The sequence below is a fragment of the Stegodyphus dumicola genome, chromosome 3 (assembly GCF_044657685.1).
Source record: "Stegodyphus dumicola isolate Sdum_Otavi_A_Nest chromosome 3, ASM4465768v1".
NCBI classification, from domain to species: Eukaryota; Metazoa; Arthropoda; class Arachnida; order Araneae; family Eresidae; genus Stegodyphus; species Stegodyphus dumicola.
This window is the reverse complement of record NC_140770.1, coordinates 236,419,554-236,439,883: the sequence shown is the minus strand read 5'-3', so window position 1 is coordinate 236,439,883 and position 20,330 is coordinate 236,419,554. Positions and strand designations below refer to the sequence as shown.

Genomic DNA, 20,330 nt, shown 5'->3' with positions numbered 1-20,330 from the left:
ATTCATGATACATGCATTTTATTTAAAGGATAATCTGTAAATAAATTATTATAAAAAGGACGCATAAAAGTTTTAATTAATTTATAAATAATCATTCAACATAAGATTTCGTTCTAAGCCCTGAAAATGTAATTCGATTTATATAAGTGTTGATAGGCTACATTTATGCAAACGAAAGAATAATGTTAATCACCTTCGTTATATTCATAGCTGACAGTGGTACATGAAATTATTACAATCCTGACTTTACATTATTACAGTCCTGACAGTAGCTACATATACTGTGATATAATTTTGTTTTCCGACATGATAATGCTAGTAATCTTTCTTACCTAGGATATTATAATGTAGTCGTAGTATTAGAAGTTTCTATAAGCCTTATAAGGTATTTCTCCCGCCTTTTTAGCGAGCCTTCGTAGTGTATTTGTCTGCATACTCAGCGCCTAATTGAGAGGTCCGCGGTACGATTCCCGGCGAAGGCGTTGCACATTTTTCATCTTGCCTGCTTCCAAAAATGCCTAATGTCTCTACAGCTTTCTTTTTTTTTTTTTTTTTTTTTTTTTTTTTTTTTTTTTTTTCGTATCATGATACTTATTTGAATGAAATGGTGTTCGCCGAAAACATCGCGGCGAAAGTATCGCGGAACATCTCGGAGAAAACAAAGCAAGGCGAAAACGTCGTAATACAAAACATCGTGGGAGAAAATAAAGCAAAGAGAAAACATCGCAGTTCTTAAACGTCGTGGTACAAAATATCGTGGTCGAAAACAAAGCGGTTCAAAAACCTCACAATTTAAAAACATTGTCGTCGAAATATCGTGGTAAAAAATAAAGTATCTGCAAATCATCGCAGACATGTGTTTTTCAGGCTTTAATAATTGTAAAAGGATACTCGCATAATGATTTGAAAGCGCAAGATGGGAAGAAGGATAATTTTTACTTTCACATTTTTTATTAACTAATATTGCTGAAAATGTAAAATGGAAATTTAAGCATAGAAAATTAACGCAACTTATAGTACTTAATAAAATTTTAAGCTGACATGGTTAACTAACAAATTTCATTAATAAATTATTTTTTATAAAGTTTTACTGAAATTTTTCATGAAAGTTATAATCTAAAAAAAGATTAGAATAAGGAAGATAAGTAACTCCATGTCCTTTTCTATAAAAAAAAATTGCTAAGTAAGAATGAGATTATTTTCTTCACATTTGTTGATATGATACTCTTATAGTGAAATTATTTCTTGTTTTGTTTTATATAAATTTATTAGTTAATAGAAATACGAAAGTAAAAATTTTACTTCTTTCCATCTTGCTCTCAAAATTCATTATGCGAATATCCATTTACAGTTATTAAAGCCTGAAAAACGCACGTCTGCGATGTTATCGTCATGCGATGTACTTTAGGTAGGTACTTTATTTTTTATCACGATATTTTCGACGACGATGTTTTTAAACTGCGAAGTTTTTGAACAGCTTTATTTTCGACCACGATATTTTGTACCACGATGTTTCAGAACTGCGATGTTTTCTCTTTACTTCTGTAACCGGATAAAATAGCGCATTTTCAGTCTATGTTTTTCTGAACAGATTTGACCTCCTATTTGGATTTCCATAGAGGATGGCACTCCTAAATAAAAATCAGATATTTATTATAAAAATTGATATTGATAATAAGATTATTGGTAACTAAGGTAATAAGAAACGTAAATAATTTCAATTTTTCCTTATAAACTCGTCCACCAAGGCATTATTCCTAAGGTCTTCGCGTTATTTTCTGTAATCATTGTACAATCAACCTAGACAAAAGATGCTGTAATGAGACTTCAGATGGAAACATATCGAACTATTTCACCTGTTACATTTTCTCTACTATCAAAGTGTCAAAGAACAAATTTGTGGCTTCTCCACATGGCCGTTCTAATTATTTCCGCATCCCCAAGAAAATTAGTCTTCCTTTTTTTAGTCTGTTTTACTCCCCTTCTTGAAGATCATGAAGTAAGATATATAATGAGCTTCGATTAGGGATAAATCTGTGCCCAACCATTACGCTTTCATATCTTCAAGATGTGCGTTTTAGTGATTCAGAAAATATCAGAACCATTTTTCCAAAGAAATTAAATATATCCTGGACGTTTGATGTGCCACATTTATTCCGCTTTGTAATTTGCTTTCAAAATTTTTTCTCTATTGATTTTTTTTTTTATTTTTTCGACCTTTAGAGTATTTTTGACCTCATTCTCGAAGCTTTTATTGTCGCGTAGTGTATATTTGAAATAAAAATAGTCTAAGATAAGATTTAAAAGAAACACTGAAGGAAAATAAAATAGATTAAGGAATTTCAGGATTTAAAGAAAATAAAATGATTCTGCACAATCTTAGGCAAGACGATATTTTTAATCCTGTCTCTTGGTATACAACAATGATAAATTTCCTAAAATTGTACAACTCTATATCTGATTTAATTTACAAGCATGTTTGAAAAGAAATTCCAAACATTTAAAAGCCATTAGGTTCATCGCTTATGTTCTAAAACAAGAGATAATCATCGACATAAACTATACAGAGCTGTTGTGCTGCTAAAAAAAGAAATTAGTACCTAATTTTCCTTAGTACGATGATAACACCAGCGAACTGACTGGGTTTGAAAAAGGATGTAATCGAAGATATCTGCCTTGTGAAACGCAAGAACTTCTCTCATATAATTAATTTGTTCCATGGAAACATCAGTGTTTTCTGTAAGTAAAAATCTGATGTGTTACACCACATGACTTCCTTGTAATGAATATTAAATTATACGCATTTTTTCTTGCATTTCATTTAAACTTATTGGATTGAATTAAATCTACTTCGTCGATAGTGCATAAACCACCATAGAATAAATGCTATCTTTAAAACTCACTATATTTGTTTATCATGGCGACAGTCTGGCGCTAGGTTCACTTAACAGAATTATATTTCATTCATATTATAACTCAGAATGCACAAAATTTATATCATTTAAAGAATTATCTAATCATTGCCACATGTTCTATTCAAATACTATAATATATCTAGAACGATGTATAAAAAAACTAAGCAAACAAAAAAGAAGAGTTTTTCACAGACGATTTAGTATTTCTCGTTCAACTAATTCAGTTCTCACTTCGCGACAAGGCAAAAATACATAAAACCTCAAAATATCTATATTAAAAATTACGAAGTAAATCTTAAACACTTATTTCCTCGAAATATTTTCAGAAAGGATTAAGCATGATTTAATTCGCCATAATAAATGAACGCGTTATCTTTCTTGTTGAGAAGCTTAGTCTCTCTAGATTTCCAACAAATCTACTATTCTGCTGTTTCAAATGTAAACAAATATGTCCGCCATGTTATTTAAAAATTATGCTTAACCGCACTTAAACAGCTTTTAAATTGTTCATAATTATACAAATACTGCTTGCAGATTTACTAGAGGCATAAAAACCTTAACCAGAAGATAAGAACAACATAATTCAATCATTTTTAAAGAAAAAAATGCATAATTCACAAATATATATGAGTAAAGAAACTGAAATCGTTGAGTCGGGTAACAGAGTATATATATATATATATATATATATATATAACAAGCAAGGTAGTTAGTACAATACTGTATGACCAATTTGGTCTAGATAACATTTTGCGCAATATGCTGAAAAATAAGTAAATTAGTAAATTACAAATTGTAGTAAGCTCGCCTAAAAGTTACCAGGAGCTGTGGCTCCAAAAGGTTCAACACATTTTAAAAAACAATGTAATAGAAGGGTGAGAAATATGCTACACCAGAAAAGAAAAAAACACAGTAAAATACTAGCGTTGGAACGATACACAGCGTTGGAAACTAGTAATGGCAAAAAAATACAATAAAATACCTATGGATGTGCCACTTCAAATTTAATACATATGAAAATCAAACCAAGTAACAAGTTAAAACATAAAACAAACAAAATCAGATAAAAATAGAAAGCGGAAAATGATAAATAAGCTGAACTCGACGTCCAAACTGGCTTTTCAAGGGAAATATCTGCTTGAACGTCGAATCAAGCTAACTCCATGACGCGTTTCGCCGAAACAGACAATTGAAACTTTTTCGCTACAAAATTTTTTAATTTAGACAGTCTTGGAAAATTTATTAGTCTCAATTCTGTGTTCCAATTTCCCGACGCGTCCGCACAAAATGACACATTAAGGTGTTAAAATATGTAAAAACTATTCCGATTACATCTAAAATCAAGACAAAAATAAAAATAAAAATAAATAGCGGTCTGCTATTAGTCCTAAATATACAAAAACATACGGCCTGCAAGCTTAAAGATTTATACTTTTATAGATTTTAGAAATCTGTAATTAAATTTAAATGAATATATATATATATATACACGTTTGGTGCGGCCGAATTCAATCAAAATAAGAGGTGCACATCTGCATGTTATAGCAGTCGTATATACAAAATTTCAACGTTCTGAGGCTACTCGTTTTTGAGTTATACGAGATACGTACGTACGTACAGACGCCACGAAAAATGCTCTTCAGAATTCATTTTAAAACAGTTTTATAATTTTTTTGAAGGAAAAGAGTATTTTATTCTGTCCTTACGTACAGATATCACGTAAAAACATCGTTAAATTGCATTCGATAGCGGTCAAAATGGATATTTTCGTTGAAATATGCTGCCTGAAACTTTTCGCGATTACAATACTTCCTTTTTTACTTCGTACAAGGAAGTAAAAACAAAATACAAATGTTTCACGTAAGACAAAAATTGACCAATATATTTAATTTCAAAATGTGTGATTTTTGAACGCCATTTTCTATTTGCATTGTGGGGTGGGTTAATTAATAAATTAGAATAATTCTAGACTAATTATATATATATATATATATATATATATATATATTGAAGGAAAAGAGTCTTTTATTCTGTCTTTACGTACAGATGTCACGCAAATGCATCGTTAAATTGCATTCGATAGGAGTCAAAATGGATATTTCCGTTGAAATATGCTGTCTGAAACTAATTCAGAAGTCAAACAACAAAAATCAGCGTTATATTTACAAAACTTTCACAGGACAGTTTCGATGGTTTTACCGAACCACCATCCTCAGCTGCAAAACCGCAAATGAACAAGATAGGAAATAATGATTAGATAAGATAAGAAAGCCTGGACAAGAATAAGCAAGTGGCGCCATCTGTTGGTGAAACCAGAACTAAAACATTATTTCTTCAAAGGCCGAAGGCAAATTTGGATTGGAATTAGGATCGTTAACTAGAGCAGAAAGATTTTTATGAATGTGAAATGCCTCTAGAAAATCCAGTTCTCCAATGGAAGATGTTTTATAAATAATTTTGGCAGCAGAAAATTTGAAAGTGTGGTTTTCGGACCAACAATGTTGAGCAACAGAAGACTTCTGTGTTTCCCTTTTTCTAACAGATGCCTCATGTTCCTTGACGCGAAATTTTAAGGCTCTTTTAGTTTGGCCAATGTAAATTAAACCACACTGGCAAGAAATCCTATAAATACCCCAGGAATTCATATCCGGAATAGGGTCCTTGAGTATGGAACTCGGAATTTTATTGATGGGAGAATAAACAACCCGAAAGTTAAATTTCTGCAAAATATATGTAACTTTATAGCTAATTGATGGAAAGAAGGGAATGACAACAGAATTTTTATAATCTCCTAAAACAAGAGTGTGCCTTTTAGTGTGTTGAGATGAGAATTTTTTAACTGCTTGATTAATAATGTTGGGTGAAAAGCCCCTGTTAATAGCTATTGCTTTTAAATAAATTAGTTCTTCGTCAAGGGCTAGTTTGGAGGAGCAAACTTGAAGAGCACGGAAAACATAGGAATAAAATGAAGCTAACTTTTGTTTAGTCGGATGACATGATTTAAAGTGTGGTGGAAGGCAAACCGATGAAGGTTTACGGTAAACCGTAGTACTGAAGTTGGATGTGTTATGTGTGACCAGAATGTCGAGAAACGGAAGAGAATTGCAAGTTTCAAGTTCAAAAGTGAACTGAATAGCAGGATCAATAGAATTCATTGTTGAAAGAACTTTATTTAAATCATCTTTATTACCTTCAAACAGAGTAAAAGTATCGTTTACGTAGCGGAACCATGCCGGGAAGTTTAAAGTTTCAAACAATTTTGATTCATAATAATGCATGTAGATATCAGCCAGTATGGGACTGAGAGGGCTTCCCATGGCTAGTCCCTCAGTTTGCTTGTAATATTTGTTTTGGAAAACAAAATGTGTTTGTTTCAAACAGAGTTGAGTGAGAGAAATTAGCTCATCAATTTCGATGCAAGAGAAATGAAATTCGTGAAGTCTGGTTTCTAGACATCTTAATGCACCCTCCATTGGGACATTGGTAAATAATGATTTTACATCAAAAGAAACCATGAGCAAATTACTAGGAGAAATGTTTTTAACCTTTTTTACAAACTCTATGAAAATTTTTATGGTGTAAATGTTATTGTCTAATAGAGTTGAAAATCTAGAAACTAAATATTTACCTAATGGATACGAGGCAGTACCTAAATTTGATACAATAGGGCGGAAAGGAATACCACTTTTTGAATTTTGGGAAGAGCATATAATCTGGCACAATTCGCAACAGATGGGATAAGCGAATGTTTTAAGTTGCCTGAAATGATTTGCGAAGATTTGATTGCAGTTTTTATTTTTGACAGGTCCGAAGGTGAAGGATCTTTAGGGATTGGATTATATGGTCCTTCGTTTAAGAGTTTAGTGACACCATCGATGTAAGTGTTCTTATCCATGATGACTATCTGGCCACCTTTGTAGGCCTTTGAAATGATAATATCCGGGTTAGAATGAATTTCGCGCATTGTAGCTCTTTCTCTCGCAGTTAGATTTGCTTTCAAAGGTTTATTATTGAATTTCACATTATGAGCGATAAGATGTAAATATAACGCTAATTTTTGTTGTTTGACTTCTGAATTAGTCATTTATTCGGCGTGTTATTGTGTAACTTTTCGCATGCCTGAAACGTTTTACTTCGTATACTAAGGAAGTAAAAATGGATTTATATCTAAAGCATATTATAAAAGCTTGTTTACGTTGTTGACATATATGAGAACAAAATTTCTTGATAGTTACTTATTATTGATTAATTAACATGTAAGATCACAGTATTTTAATTTTTATCATAAAACCATAAGTATATTATTGTGTCATGGAGGGTATTTATCAGATTTTATACGAACAAAGAGACTGGAATATCTAATTATGGCAAAGCAATTTTAGGCTACCTATTTATGGGGTTGTATACCCTCCTAAGGGATCTTTCAGAGAAGACTAGCATATATTTACTTTATATGTGAGGAAAGGCATTGAAGCCTCATAGATCATAAGATGGCAAGATGATTCCAAATTCCTTTCACAAAAATTAGAGGCAGATTTGCAAACCAGTTGTCCACGACTGACCTATTGACTGATGACTGATTTCTTTCTCCGAGCTTATATAGAGGAGTTCATCCTCGTTAATCTGACGGGTGATCTTTCTGTAAGAGTTACTGGAGCCTATCTCACTGATTTAAGAATTTAAATGTATCATCACACACTCGCTATTATTGCGTTTATTTCGCAACTCATGCATTCACGTTGTGAGATATGTATTACTACTGTGGCAAGAGGCCACCAGCGGCCGAGCGGTAAAAGCCGCTGAACACTGGTAGATCGGTTCGGGGTTCGACACGTGACGAACGGGCTAGCTGCATGGGTATGTTGTGTTTATGATTTTCCCCATGTGTAACGTGGATGAGTTTCCCTTAAAATGAATCTCCAAGGAGCATCCTTCCTTTTCTGTGTAGTGCCTAAGGGCGGAATACGTAATAAGTACTGTGGAAAGGAACACTGAGTACTTTCTGTGTATATGCACGCGTACTCTCCACTATCAAATTGAAAATACATAACTGATGAACATGTTGTAATGATTTCTGTGCAATCCTTAATTTCTTATTGGTTTATTTGTAAGACTCCTGGATTGCATTTCAAAACTTATGTTTCTTCACAAATCCCAGTTTGTGACTGGGATTTGTGAAGTTGTTGCTGAGTGGTATAGAATTTTTTATCATCTAGGAATTTTTAGTCAACTGTAGAACTCATTGCAGATTTCAGTCATTTGATCACTGGTGGCTCTCATAAGAAGAATCCACCCATTAAATAATTTATATTTAATTTTATTAGAGAAAATTTGTTAAAAAAAATATCAGTATTTATTTATTTCGGATAATTTTGTCATTTTATGATGAACCGCTATTATTTTCAAGCCAGCTCATATAGCTGTCTAGAGAAAACAAATCTGAGTGATATGTCTTTAAATGAAGAAACTACTGCTTATTTTTGATTTGCATATGTGTTTACTTTTGGTTTAAAATCAAATTTCTCAAATTTAGCAAAGGTTTATCTTAAAAGAATTCCTGACACAGACTGATTAATGAGTAAAACTCAAAAGCAAAGAATAAATATGTTCCTTATTTGTTATTCGAATTAAATAATTTAAGGAAAGGGCACCGTTTTCAAGTCATCGAAATGGTCAAATGGTTTACCTGGTGAAGCTTTACATTGAAATGGTCAATGTTATACATGTTTTAGTTAGGAATTAAATGCAAGAAGAGAGAGCAGAGATTTTCGATGCCTTTACGTTTTCATTTTTAGGTTTTTCCATCTAAAATTGTTCGCTGAATCTCACTGAATATCAGGTAAAATATATTATATAAACAATTTTCTTGAGTAATAAGAATTGGATATGTCGGCGAAGTAGACATCTTAACTTCTAAAAGGATATTACTCTAATGCTTGTGAAAATTGCAATATCATGAAGGAGTTATGTAAATTGACCCAAACTTACAGGAAATATAAAGTGAGATAAGAATTACGAATGATTAGAATTATAAAGCGATTGCGCATGCTTGGAATGAGAACCTATTCATATTTCCATGTATGTAAAGGACTGTAAAGTTGCGTTGAAATCTGTTTCTCGTCTTCTGTCTACGGTGAACGTTGAATTACTGGTCAATACGGACCATCAGCAGCTGGGGGTGCTATACCAAAAACTAACGGAGCTCAAAAAAGGCCGCTTCTTTGGTATGCGAGAGGGTGAATTTTCGTATCGGGCAATCGCAGCCCACAAGCAACTTAATGCCACAGCAGTGATGCGTATTTGAAAGAAATGGACAGAGGAAAAGCAAGCAAGGCAAAATCCTGGCAGTGGGACACGCAGTAGCATAAGGGCACGGGATGACAGACACCTCATCCACATGGCTGTAACAGATCGCGCAGCGTCCTGTAGTGTGTTAGCACAACTTTAGAGCATGGCCACATCTGTTACATTGTCTAGTTCCACGGTTCGTCGCCGTCGGCTCAAGCAAACTCGAAGAGGTTCGCTGTTACGGGGTGCCCGCGTGTACACGCTATCCCGGCATAATAGTTGCTCAATTTTCGATTCTTTGAGTGTTCTAACACCTTATGAGACACTTCGAAGAAAATGAAAGTTCAGAACAGTTCACAGTATGGGTGAGCGCGTAAATAGAGTCCGACAGAAACACACCTGCGGTGGAGGCCTTGAGGCGAAGTGTGCATGAAAAGCAATAACATGTCGTGGATAAAAAGAAATGCCTTAGCTCGCAGAATTTGAGAGTCTCTCATGTGTTACATTAACAAAATAGAAGTAGATAACGTAAAGATGACAGTAAATATAAATGCATAAATAAATAAGAAAAATATACAATATGTACAGGTAAATATATAAAACATCAGCAGCAGACCAGAGAAGCAATACAATGAGAAGTTGTGCATAGGTGTAATTGGGATGTCAAAACTGAGTAAGTGGGTATTAAGAATTACAGTTAATTATCAAGATATATGAGGACCGCAAGCGGCCGTTTTCTATTGCTGCCAGAATTATAATCATAATTTAGCACTGGTATCGTGCTATTGTTAACATTTGGTATATTTTTAAAAAAATTATCTGCGAGATTAGCAAAGTAAACACATAAAGTTGGTACTTCAAGCTCTTGGTAAAATTCCATCGACAATTCACCGCTTGTCGGAGTTATATATTCTGAAGTATTTGAAGTTTCTTTACATTAGTAAGTCCCCAAATTAGTATATCCCCAAACAGGACAGGCATATGAGAGGATGGGAAGCAAAATGGACTTGTAAATGAGTAATTTGTTGTCAATCGAAAGAACTGAGTTCCGGTCAATTAAATGGGTAACTGTACATTTACGGACACGGAACTTGGCTATAATCCGTGTAATATGTGGGGTCTAGGTGAGTCGCCTATCTAAAATAATTCCAAGGTATCGGGCTTGCTTAATCCACTGAATCGGGATGTCAGACATGTGAATGCAGTCTTCGTTGTCGATGTTTCTCCTTCTGGGGAACCAAACGGCCTCAGATTTATCCACATTGATCTTTACTTTCCAGGCATTTAGCCAGGACTCAAGTGTGTGGATGTAGCTTTGGAGTGCTTGTATAACTGGGCCTGGAAATGCATTTTAGGAGAGAATTGCCGTGCCATCGGCGTACATAGCCAGGGTGGTGTGTGGTGATTGTGGGATATAGTTCGTGTAGATATTATAGTAAATGTGTCAAGGAGACTCCAATGCAGAAAGCCAGCCTTGATAGCCCTTGGAGTAGGGAGTGAGTTGTTTACACGAACGATAAAGTATGTGTCAAGGAGACTCCCATGCAGGAAGCCAGCCTTGATAGGCCTTGGAGTAGGGAGAGACTTGTTTACACGAACGATAAATTATCTATCCTTAAGATAGGAATAGGTGATGGCTGTGATGTACTCTGGGAAACCAAGAGTGATGATCTTGTGCATGAGGCCCTCGAGCCAAACACGGTCAAAGGCTTTAGCTACATCGAGGAAGATGGTACCTGTAGTCTGGTGGTCTTGGAGGCCTTGGGAGATCAGCTCAGTGACTCTATACAGCTGGTGGACAGTTGAGTGCTTCTTACGAAATCCATGCTGCTTGGGTCATAATGATGTTATTTAGTTCGGTGAATGCAAGGATTCTCTGCAAGATGATAAATTCTGCTAATTTGCTTAGTGACGATAAAAGGCTGATGGATCTGTAAGAAGGTGGCTCCGATGGTGACTTCCCAGGCTTTGGGACTGGAGTGATGACGGCGGTCTTCCAAGGCGAAGGAAAGTGGCCCAGGCGTAGCATTGCGTTGATGATAGCAACCAGTTTTAAAAGCATAAGAACTCCCATGTTTTTGAGCATCTTGTATAAAATTTTATCTAATCCAGAACTCTTCTTGACTTGGAGTTTCTCGATGTAGCCATAGACCTCTGATGGCTTAACAGGAGTAATGTTGTCTGCGCGTGGCTTTGAGAGGTATTGTGTTAGTGTGCTGGAAACCAGGTATTCTGTTGGAGGGTGGAAGTGCAAAATTGAGAAGCATAGTGATCAGCTAGTGACTCAGCTTTCTGAATTTCGGTGGTGGCCTTTTAGGGGAGAAATGTTTGTGTAACATCTCTTTAATTTTGCTGTCACCTTCCAGACTGAGCTTTTCTCAGCTGAGAGGGAAGAGAGATAGGTGGCCTAGTCGCGTTGTGCATGCTGACGTGTAGATGGTTTAATCGATTGAGTGTAGTCTTATCCGCTGGATATCTGTGCCTTTGCCATTCTTTGCGTGCAGCGTTTCTTCTTTGAATGAGCATTCTAAGTTCAGGATCTGTGGCTTTTTTCCTGTGTTTAACAGGAGTGCTATTGTCATTAAGAGCGTTTACCAGGCGGGCAGTGAAACTGGTGACCATTGCGTCTAACTCATCACCTGTGTGTACTGTTGGAATGTGTAGTGTGGTGTTTTTTAAAGCTTTGGCATACCCTGCCCAGTTAGTAATAAAGACCTTTTTGTGTGGTGTGCTACAGACAGAGGTCCCCACTTTAATTATGACCGGGTTGTGGTCAGAGGATAACTCATTGAGAGTTTGGATGGATCTTGAACAGCAGCCTTTGAGAAGGAAAAAATCCAAAACATTCGCTGATCTGTACTTGTAGAGTGTTGGGGTATCTGGAGCTGTAATAGTAATTCTTGCCTGGTTGGCAAAACGGTAAATTACAGAGCCTAGGAATGTGGTATAGTTGCAGTTCCATGCGCGGTGGTGGGCGTTGAAGTCTCCGCCTATTATTGTTTCTCTGTTGAGTTGGAATAGCGCTTCGAAGTCATGCACAATATTCGCTTGTGATCATTTTGTGCCTGGAACATAGGCGGAGATATCTGTGAGTGGGTGTGATGTGAGTGTAGTGACTGTAATAGCTAGGGCCGCAACGGCTAAAAGCTGTGGCAGTGTTGTAAGGTGGTGGGTGATGGAGCGTTTAACAAGGATGATGAGCCCTCCTCCAGGGTGCCTGGTACCTGTACGCTGTCGCTCATATCTGTAAAGACTGTAGTTGGCAACCTGGAAATTATCTTGTGGACTAAGCTTGTGTTCTTGTAAGAGTAAGATATCAGGGCAATACTCATTTACAAAGATATGTAATTCGTCTAGTCTAGGGCGTAACCCGTATGCGAGGCGTGCCCCATGGCAACAATTCGTTTTCTCCGATGAATCTCGATACAATCTGAGTACAATGAGGGCCCACCAGCGTCCGAGTCGGTGAACACTGGTAGTTCGGTCCGAGGTTCGAATCCCGCGAACGGGCTGGCTGCATGGGTGTTTTCGCGGTTTTCCCCATGTGTAACGTGTATACGAGCTAGGTTCCATTAGAAAGTCCTCCACGAAGGCATCCCTCCCCTTAGGCAGATATCCCTAGTGTGCTTTGCCATAATTAAATACACTACACTACTACACTACTGAGTACAATGATGAAAGATTATGCATGAACTGTTACAGAGTTTAAGGTCTGCTCGCACAGTCGCTCGATCCTATCTAGTGCAGACTGTGACCAACTTCAACAATGATCACTATATAAGGGAAGTTGTGGAGCTACAGGTCCTCCCCATTCTTCGACGTATTCCGGACGATGTATTTCATCAGAATAATGCCCGTGCACATGTTTCTCAAACTGCACAAGCCTTCTTTAGAGTACAACAGGTTTCGCTTCTTTCATGGCTTGCTTATTCCCCGGATATGTCGCCCATTAAACATGTCTGGAATTTCATCGGTCGGCGACTCGCTCGTCCAGCAGGTGGAGTACACACTAAGACTGAACTGTGGCGTCAGATCGAAGCCATATGGAATGGCATTCCTCAGGATTACATTGAGAACCAGTATGAATCAATGCTGGTTCATGTACAGTACAGTCAAGACATGTACAGGCTGCCATCGCTCAGCGTGGCGGACACACAAAGTACAGATTTTCGACGTTCTTTTTCTTCTTTTTTCTTGTAAATTTAATCTTTTATTTGTATCGCTATCAGTAATATGTGTAATAAATTTCACTCTTTTCCAACGAATCCTTCATGGTGTAGCATTTTTCACAAACATTTGCGTATTATCAAACCCAACTTCTTATTGCCTCTTGGCTGGGATGAGGCGAACATATCATGTTATTGGCATAATAGCAATATATTTAATGGTGATGGTATAGGAATGCACCAATAGTAAATAATAAAAATAAGTTGCCATAAAACAATTCTTCCCTTTAGAATTGAAAAAGTATATACTTCGTATATTCTTTCCCGTGGCCTTTCGAATTCATGGCTTTGGAAAAGCAATATTGCAGTAATGAGTTTTTAAAAAAGAGTCAGGAAAATGTTGGAGCATCAAATAACATTTTAAAAGCAAACGAATAAGAATAAGATCCTTTCATATTTTTCTGAAGGACTTTAAAGATAAAACTACAAAGAAATAAATGGAAATATGTTCCTTTTTATAAGTAGTTTCTTTATTTCAAAAAGAATTTTGTGGGCAAATTATATCGAATTGATAGCGGTCACTGTTATTTTAATATTAGTATTCTTTATAAGGAAAGTTTTGTGTCTCGTTCTGAAATCTTTATTGAAACTGCAAACTAAAATTAAAATAGGACAGTTGAAGGTATTATTTCTTCTGGAAACGCCAAATTAAACAAACATGAGTCGTGAAGAACATGATTTCATACACAATTTCACGAGATAGAAAACTGATTTATTAATAAATTCAGATTACCCATTGTAATGTAAATACTCGGGAGAAAATGTTGTGTTTATTGATTAGCAAATTCGCAGTTTATAATCAGCATATCGAAAATAGGCCAAAAATATCTGTAATATTAAGCAGACATATTTGCCATATTTTTGACATTCTATATAATATGAAACAAAATGATTCGGTTTTGCCGTTGATTATCATAAGTGTAGGAAGTGTAGGAAAATGCTTATTAGTACTTGAAATTAGTTCTTGACAGGCTGTAAATACAATATAAGGGCATGTAATAAAAGTCAATCAAATGATGTGTGAATATTTTTAATTAAACAAAAGCCAAACATAGATTACGTTGTATTGTAAATAAAGACTGTGCATTTCAAGATAATTTGACCCTAATCCCTCTTCTACAAAGAGAAAAAATTCTACGCTTATTTGAAAAAATTATGGTATCAGTATACATTGAAATGCATTAAACTTTCCTATAAAATCAAAATTAGATTAAGACGGAATTTTGCTTAAAGTAAGAAGGATTTTATTAAATCCGTGAGAGAATGTATATTTTAATATAGTAAGACTTAAATGCAAATTTTGCTTCAAGACATATTTATGTTTATGTGCTTTAAAGAAGACAAAAATAAACAAACTGAAATGCGAGTGTCCTCTCATATAAAATGAAAAGCGTAGATTGCGCGAAAAGTTTTATGCAGTTATTGAAAGATTCCAATTTCCTATCATTTATTTCATTTCCGTTCCGATAAATAAATGATAAACTACTCCACTTTATTTCTTGCCGATACACTCTTTAAATTTCCATTTAGTTTATCTTAAAAAGGAGAACATAATAAAATTATTGAAAACAGTATTGAATGATTGAGACAATGCGCATTACGCCTACCTTCTTCAACTCATCAGGTTTAATCAAAACACGATATTTCACAGATTTTACCAAACGTTTCTCGATCTATAAATCTGATTCTGCATTTACTTTGTGTATAATTTTTACAAGTGTAACTTACTCTGAAATTACTTTTTGTTAAAAATGAATCCATTAACAGTAACATGGTTACCTGTAAATAAACTTCATTTTGTTATTTACTCGAAATACTTATTTTATCAAGAAAATATTCATACATCAGTTACTTTGTACAAGTATGTTTATTCTTTATTTCCTCCTATGAGCTCCCATACTTTTCCAGAAAACAATAGCGCTGGATTCCTAGCTAGCGACTGGAATTATCATTTCGTCGGCATTCTTCAGAAATTTATTGAGAATGACAGATTCATCAGTAGTAATAAAACGAGTGTCAATGCTTATGGGTAAATGCATTGTAATTGGTGTCTGCTATCACGAGTCACTTTTATTTATGAACATATCAGTGTGGGGATCGATATTAGGAAATGACAAAATTTTTACTTTGGTTACAGAAGCTTCAGTAAGTTTCTTAGAGAAGGAATCATGAACGCCACGTTACCCAAATCCACGTGATAATTCAGTAGCCACAGAGGACGCATAAATTAATAAATTATTTATCTCATAACTTTCTAATTCATAAATTATCTATCTCCTTTTACCTAGCTAAATAATAAATTATGTACGTATCTCCTTTTGTCTAGCTAGTAGTATGTAGATAATTCTAAAAAGTTGTGCAATAATAATGGATTGATTTTTTAAACATGCATAAAATTACATAAAAAAGCTATTATAAAACTGTCTCTTTATGATGTACGATGTTAGTGTAAATGTGCATGTGATCAAGTACATTTTGTCAGAATGTAGCGTTTATAAACGTCTCTAAACATAATAAAACACTTTCTGCAAAGCATGGACAATCAAAATATTTCCTATTATAGCTTTAAATCTTAGCAGCTTCCTACTATAGATAATCATATTGCGGATGTCATCACCATAGTTAGCAAAGAAATGAAAATAACCATACGACGTCATGCCACACGGCAGAGATATATTTTTTACATTTATGGCATACATAAAGTGCAATAAGCAGTAACGAAGAGTAGAATGTCAGTTTCTGTAATAATTATAAAAAAAACGCGCAGTTATGAATTTTTGCACTAAGCGTAATCTTTGAGAATTCATTTATGTGCGAAAAGCGCTTTTTTAACAGCTGGCAATTAATAAGAAAAGAACAAAAGATCCCGACTAACCGATAATAAATTTTATTATTATTTCTGCAATCCTACAAACGTTAACAGAATCAAAATGCCATCAAATAACAAACTGTAGTACGAAATAAAGAAGTTTATAATTATTTACATTCAAACACATGTTTTTTTATCTTATGAGTCAAAGACGATTTTAATAAATAAGAGAAAGAGACTAGGTCATAATTATTTATTCTCAAGATTTATCCCACTTGGAAATCTTCTTTGAAAGCTTAGAAAATTTTTAGCATTTGTTTATTTTTATTTTAATTTAAAGTTACTTAATGATTAATTAAATACATTAGAACTAATAGAAATAAATGTCAGTCAGAATATTGGATGTTTGGCTGTCATTATGTCTAATAATGACAGCTAAACATCAATAATTATGACCTAGTCTCTTTCTCTTATTTATTAAAATCTTCTTTGACTCATAAGATAATAAAACATGTGTTTGTATGTAAATAATTATAAACTTCTTTATTTCGTACTACAGTTTGTTATTTGATGACATTTTGATTCTGTTAACGTTTGTAGTCTTGTAGAAATAATAATAAAATTTATTATCGGTCAGTCGGGTTCTTTTGTTACCCGACTAATTATGGGTAACAAATCGACTAATTATGGGGAATTACAAATTGCAACCAACAAAAATATCTTGCTAGGACCAAACTTTATATTTCGGATAGAAAATAAAAATAAATTTTAATTTTTCCCTTTTTCATTATTATTAATTTTTTTTGCATGGTTTGATAATTGTTTCAGAAACCAAACTAAAAATTTAGTTAAGGGATGTTGGAAGCCAAAAATCTTCCAAAAAGGAAATTTCGGATTTTTGCATTTTCAAATTCTCTACAAATTTAGCTTTCTAAAAATACCATTCTTTAATCTCTATGAAAATTAAAACTATAGAAAATTCCTTTTAATTTCTCATCGAATGCTTTGATTGAATATGATTGAATATGATAAATGTAAAATGAGGATTTTTACATTTAAAAACGCGTTTTTTCTCCAAACTTGATTATTTTTATAGTCGATGTACCTTTTCTCGGGAACTAATGCTCACGGGTATCTAAACTTTTTATGGCTTATTCATTGTTTCCTAATATTTGCTGAAATGAGTTTTTTTTTTTTTTTTTTTTTTTTTGTTGTTGTTTGTGATAAACTAAGAAAACATTTTTAAAAAAATATTTTTGTGAGAAAAGTGCTAAATTTTACTATGGATAACAAACTATTCTGTAAATTACTCTAAAATTTAAAATGTTTCAAAAGCTCATTTCTGCATAATCTTTTAGGTATAATTTAATTACACAAAAAATTTTAAGCGTATATCTACAGGAGATTTTGAGAAAAAGTACATCGAAAATGGCCAACTTAACATTTTGGTACAGGGGGTTTCCAACACCCCTTAATATATTTCTAATATTTTTTATAAAGAATTATAATTTTGTTAAAAAAATTCTAGCTCGTCTGCTATTTTTAGATCGTGAATGCTATGTATCGGTCAACATACCATCTGAGTCTGAGACCATTGGCCAAGGTGATTAGCTCTAAAAAAACTAATTTACTTATTCTGTTGCGTACCTAATGATACATTTTGTATGAACAACGTTCTTTCTTGAGCGTGGGTTTGTTGTACATTTAAGACTGTTGGGTCGCAGTAAAATGATCTAAATGGCAGCAAAAGTTATTACTGTTATATTTAGCATTAGTCTATTTCCTCGTAAGTTTGACCTAAAATTTAAATTTTTTTAAAGTTTACCTATAAGTTTCCTAATGTTACGTACCTAAAATTTAATATATTTCAATTACAGTTTTAAGACTTGATGACAGGTAGCTTTTGCTTAGATATTTATTCTTTCGTGATCTCCTATTTGAGGGTTTTATGATCTAATTTGATTCTAACATGAGACATCAAAAATTCTGATATTTTATCTTGCACTTATTTGGTTTGTAAATTGATAATTTTTATGTATAAATCCGTAGAACTTTTCCATAAACATGAGACGGCCAATTGATACACAAAGCTTCAAATTAGCTAATATTTGTTTTGAAAGAGAAGTGCAATCTTTTAAGTGCTCTCATTTTATTTTTCGTTTCAGATTCGAGATGCCATTCTAGCCAAAGTGCCCGAAAGTTGGAGAAAGAAACCCGATTCAGAGGAAGACATCAGCCTGGAAACTAAGCGGGGACTGACCATCGGAAACACTGTGATATCCAATAACATCATGAATAATGGTGCAGAACTGACTGTATAAGAAATCACGTAGTGTTGTAAGACTGTTTGAAAATATTTGAATCGAATACAGAGACTAAAAGTGAAAAATTATTATTTTGTCTTTTAAAACTTACATAAAGTGCGATAGCTTAACCATATCGTCCACCTCTAAACGTGCCGAATTTGGATTGAATTATTGATGCTGGCATTTGTCTTAGCTTGATATATGAGGAAAGAGAAGATAAATTTTAAATCTGTGAAGTGAAGTTGTAGTTAATTATTTTATGGAAGGTAGTGAGTGGTTAGAATATTCTTATTTTTCCTACATAATTCGAGGTTCCCAGTAAAAACTTATATTTAAAGCCGAATAATTATAACAAGAGAAAGAAAAAAACACTTTTCATACCGCTATCACATTATAATCGCCAGTTCCGGGTGTTTACTGCTTTCTCGTTTTGGTTCTGTTCTGATATGCTAACTTAGGGAAATTCTTACAATGTTTGTTAACGAGTTGAAGCTTTGCTGTTGTTCTCAAACGAGGATGATAAATACCCAGTTGTATTCGAATCCTCGGTTTTTTAATTAGCAGAGGATGCAAGAAACAAATATATTTTCAATAATGGCAGTAGTAATTGGGATTAGCAGACAAATACTGCAAAAGGAGACCTGGAGAAAACTACGTATGATGGTTTATATGACACTTTGGAGGTCAACGACAAGCTTGAATTTCATTATGAATTTGCTGTCCTTGCAGCTAAAAACAATATGTTTCAGGTGAGAAGTAAATATCTTTCGAAAAGTTTTATTTAGAGGAAGATATATTCTGATATAAAAAAGCACTTCTTCAGAGAATAAAAAAGAAAATTCCCATTAGATTTTTCATGTGCATGGTTTTCAAAAAACATTCTATCCTGAACCACGTTGAGAAAAGACAAGATCTCTGGAATTTTCCTAAAACAGTAAATCTAGCAATCCCGAAACGATTAGTTGTCAGTTTTCTGTTTGAAAAGTAATCAAATGCTTCTCTCTGTTTCTTCGCTGTCTCTTTTTTTTTTTTTTTTTTTTTTTTTTTTTTTTTTGTGTGTGTGTGTCGAGCGTTGTAGCATATTGTACAAATGTTGAAATGTTTAAAAATCTAAAATCCTGTTATTGTCGAATTTTATCTCCAGTAAATAATTATGAAACTAACCAAGTCATCTAACTCTGATAATTTTAAAAATATTATATTTTTATTTGTGGCACTAGCTTTTCTTTTCAATTTCATTTCAAAATTCTAATTTAAATTCGCTGTTATGCATTGAAATATTTTACGCGTCGTATGCTTAGCTTACGATAAATTGCAGATTTTAATGTCTATATTTATCAGATTATTATTAAAATAAAGCATGCATTTAACTTCTGATAAAAAGTTAAATAAAAAATAAACAAAAATAAATGTAATTTAATTATTAGCGCAATATTAATGCTCAAGTTTATTAAGAAAAGAAATGCATTTAAATTACTTTCAAAATATTGTATTTGTGCGTAAAATTTCGATATTTCAGCCCTTTAAATAGATAAATAAGAAACGATAATAAAAGATCCCAAGGAATCCTCAACTAAGTGAGCTTGTCGACAGGCTCAAAAGAAAGAGGCTATTAAGCTAACAACAGGGATAAAAAAACAAAATTGTAATCAAATTTAAAATAGTGTTTAAAATAAAGTATCATGTACATTAATTGAATAGAAAGTTATAAAGATCAGTACAAATCGAAACAGAATGTAACAAATGGTAATTATAGAATTTTTCCAGAGTGTTCTAAAACGTAGAG

The 20,330-nt window shown here is 33.7% G+C and overlaps 1 protein-coding gene across 1 annotated transcript in view; it reads left to right on the top strand.

Moving 5' to 3' along the window:
* The window catches only part of LOC118183024 (green-sensitive opsin-1-like), a 248,901-nt gene extending 229,038 nt beyond the window's left edge, over positions 1-19,863 (top strand). The window contains exon 4 of the mRNA XM_085812395.1: positions 18,404-19,863. Within this exon, the coding sequence (XP_085668521.1) occupies positions 18,404-18,559 (156 nt within the window). The 3' untranslated portion in view covers positions 18,560-19,863. The remainder of the gene's footprint in view (positions 1-18,403) is intronic.
* The last annotated feature ends 467 nt before the right edge of the window (positions 19,864-20,330 follow it).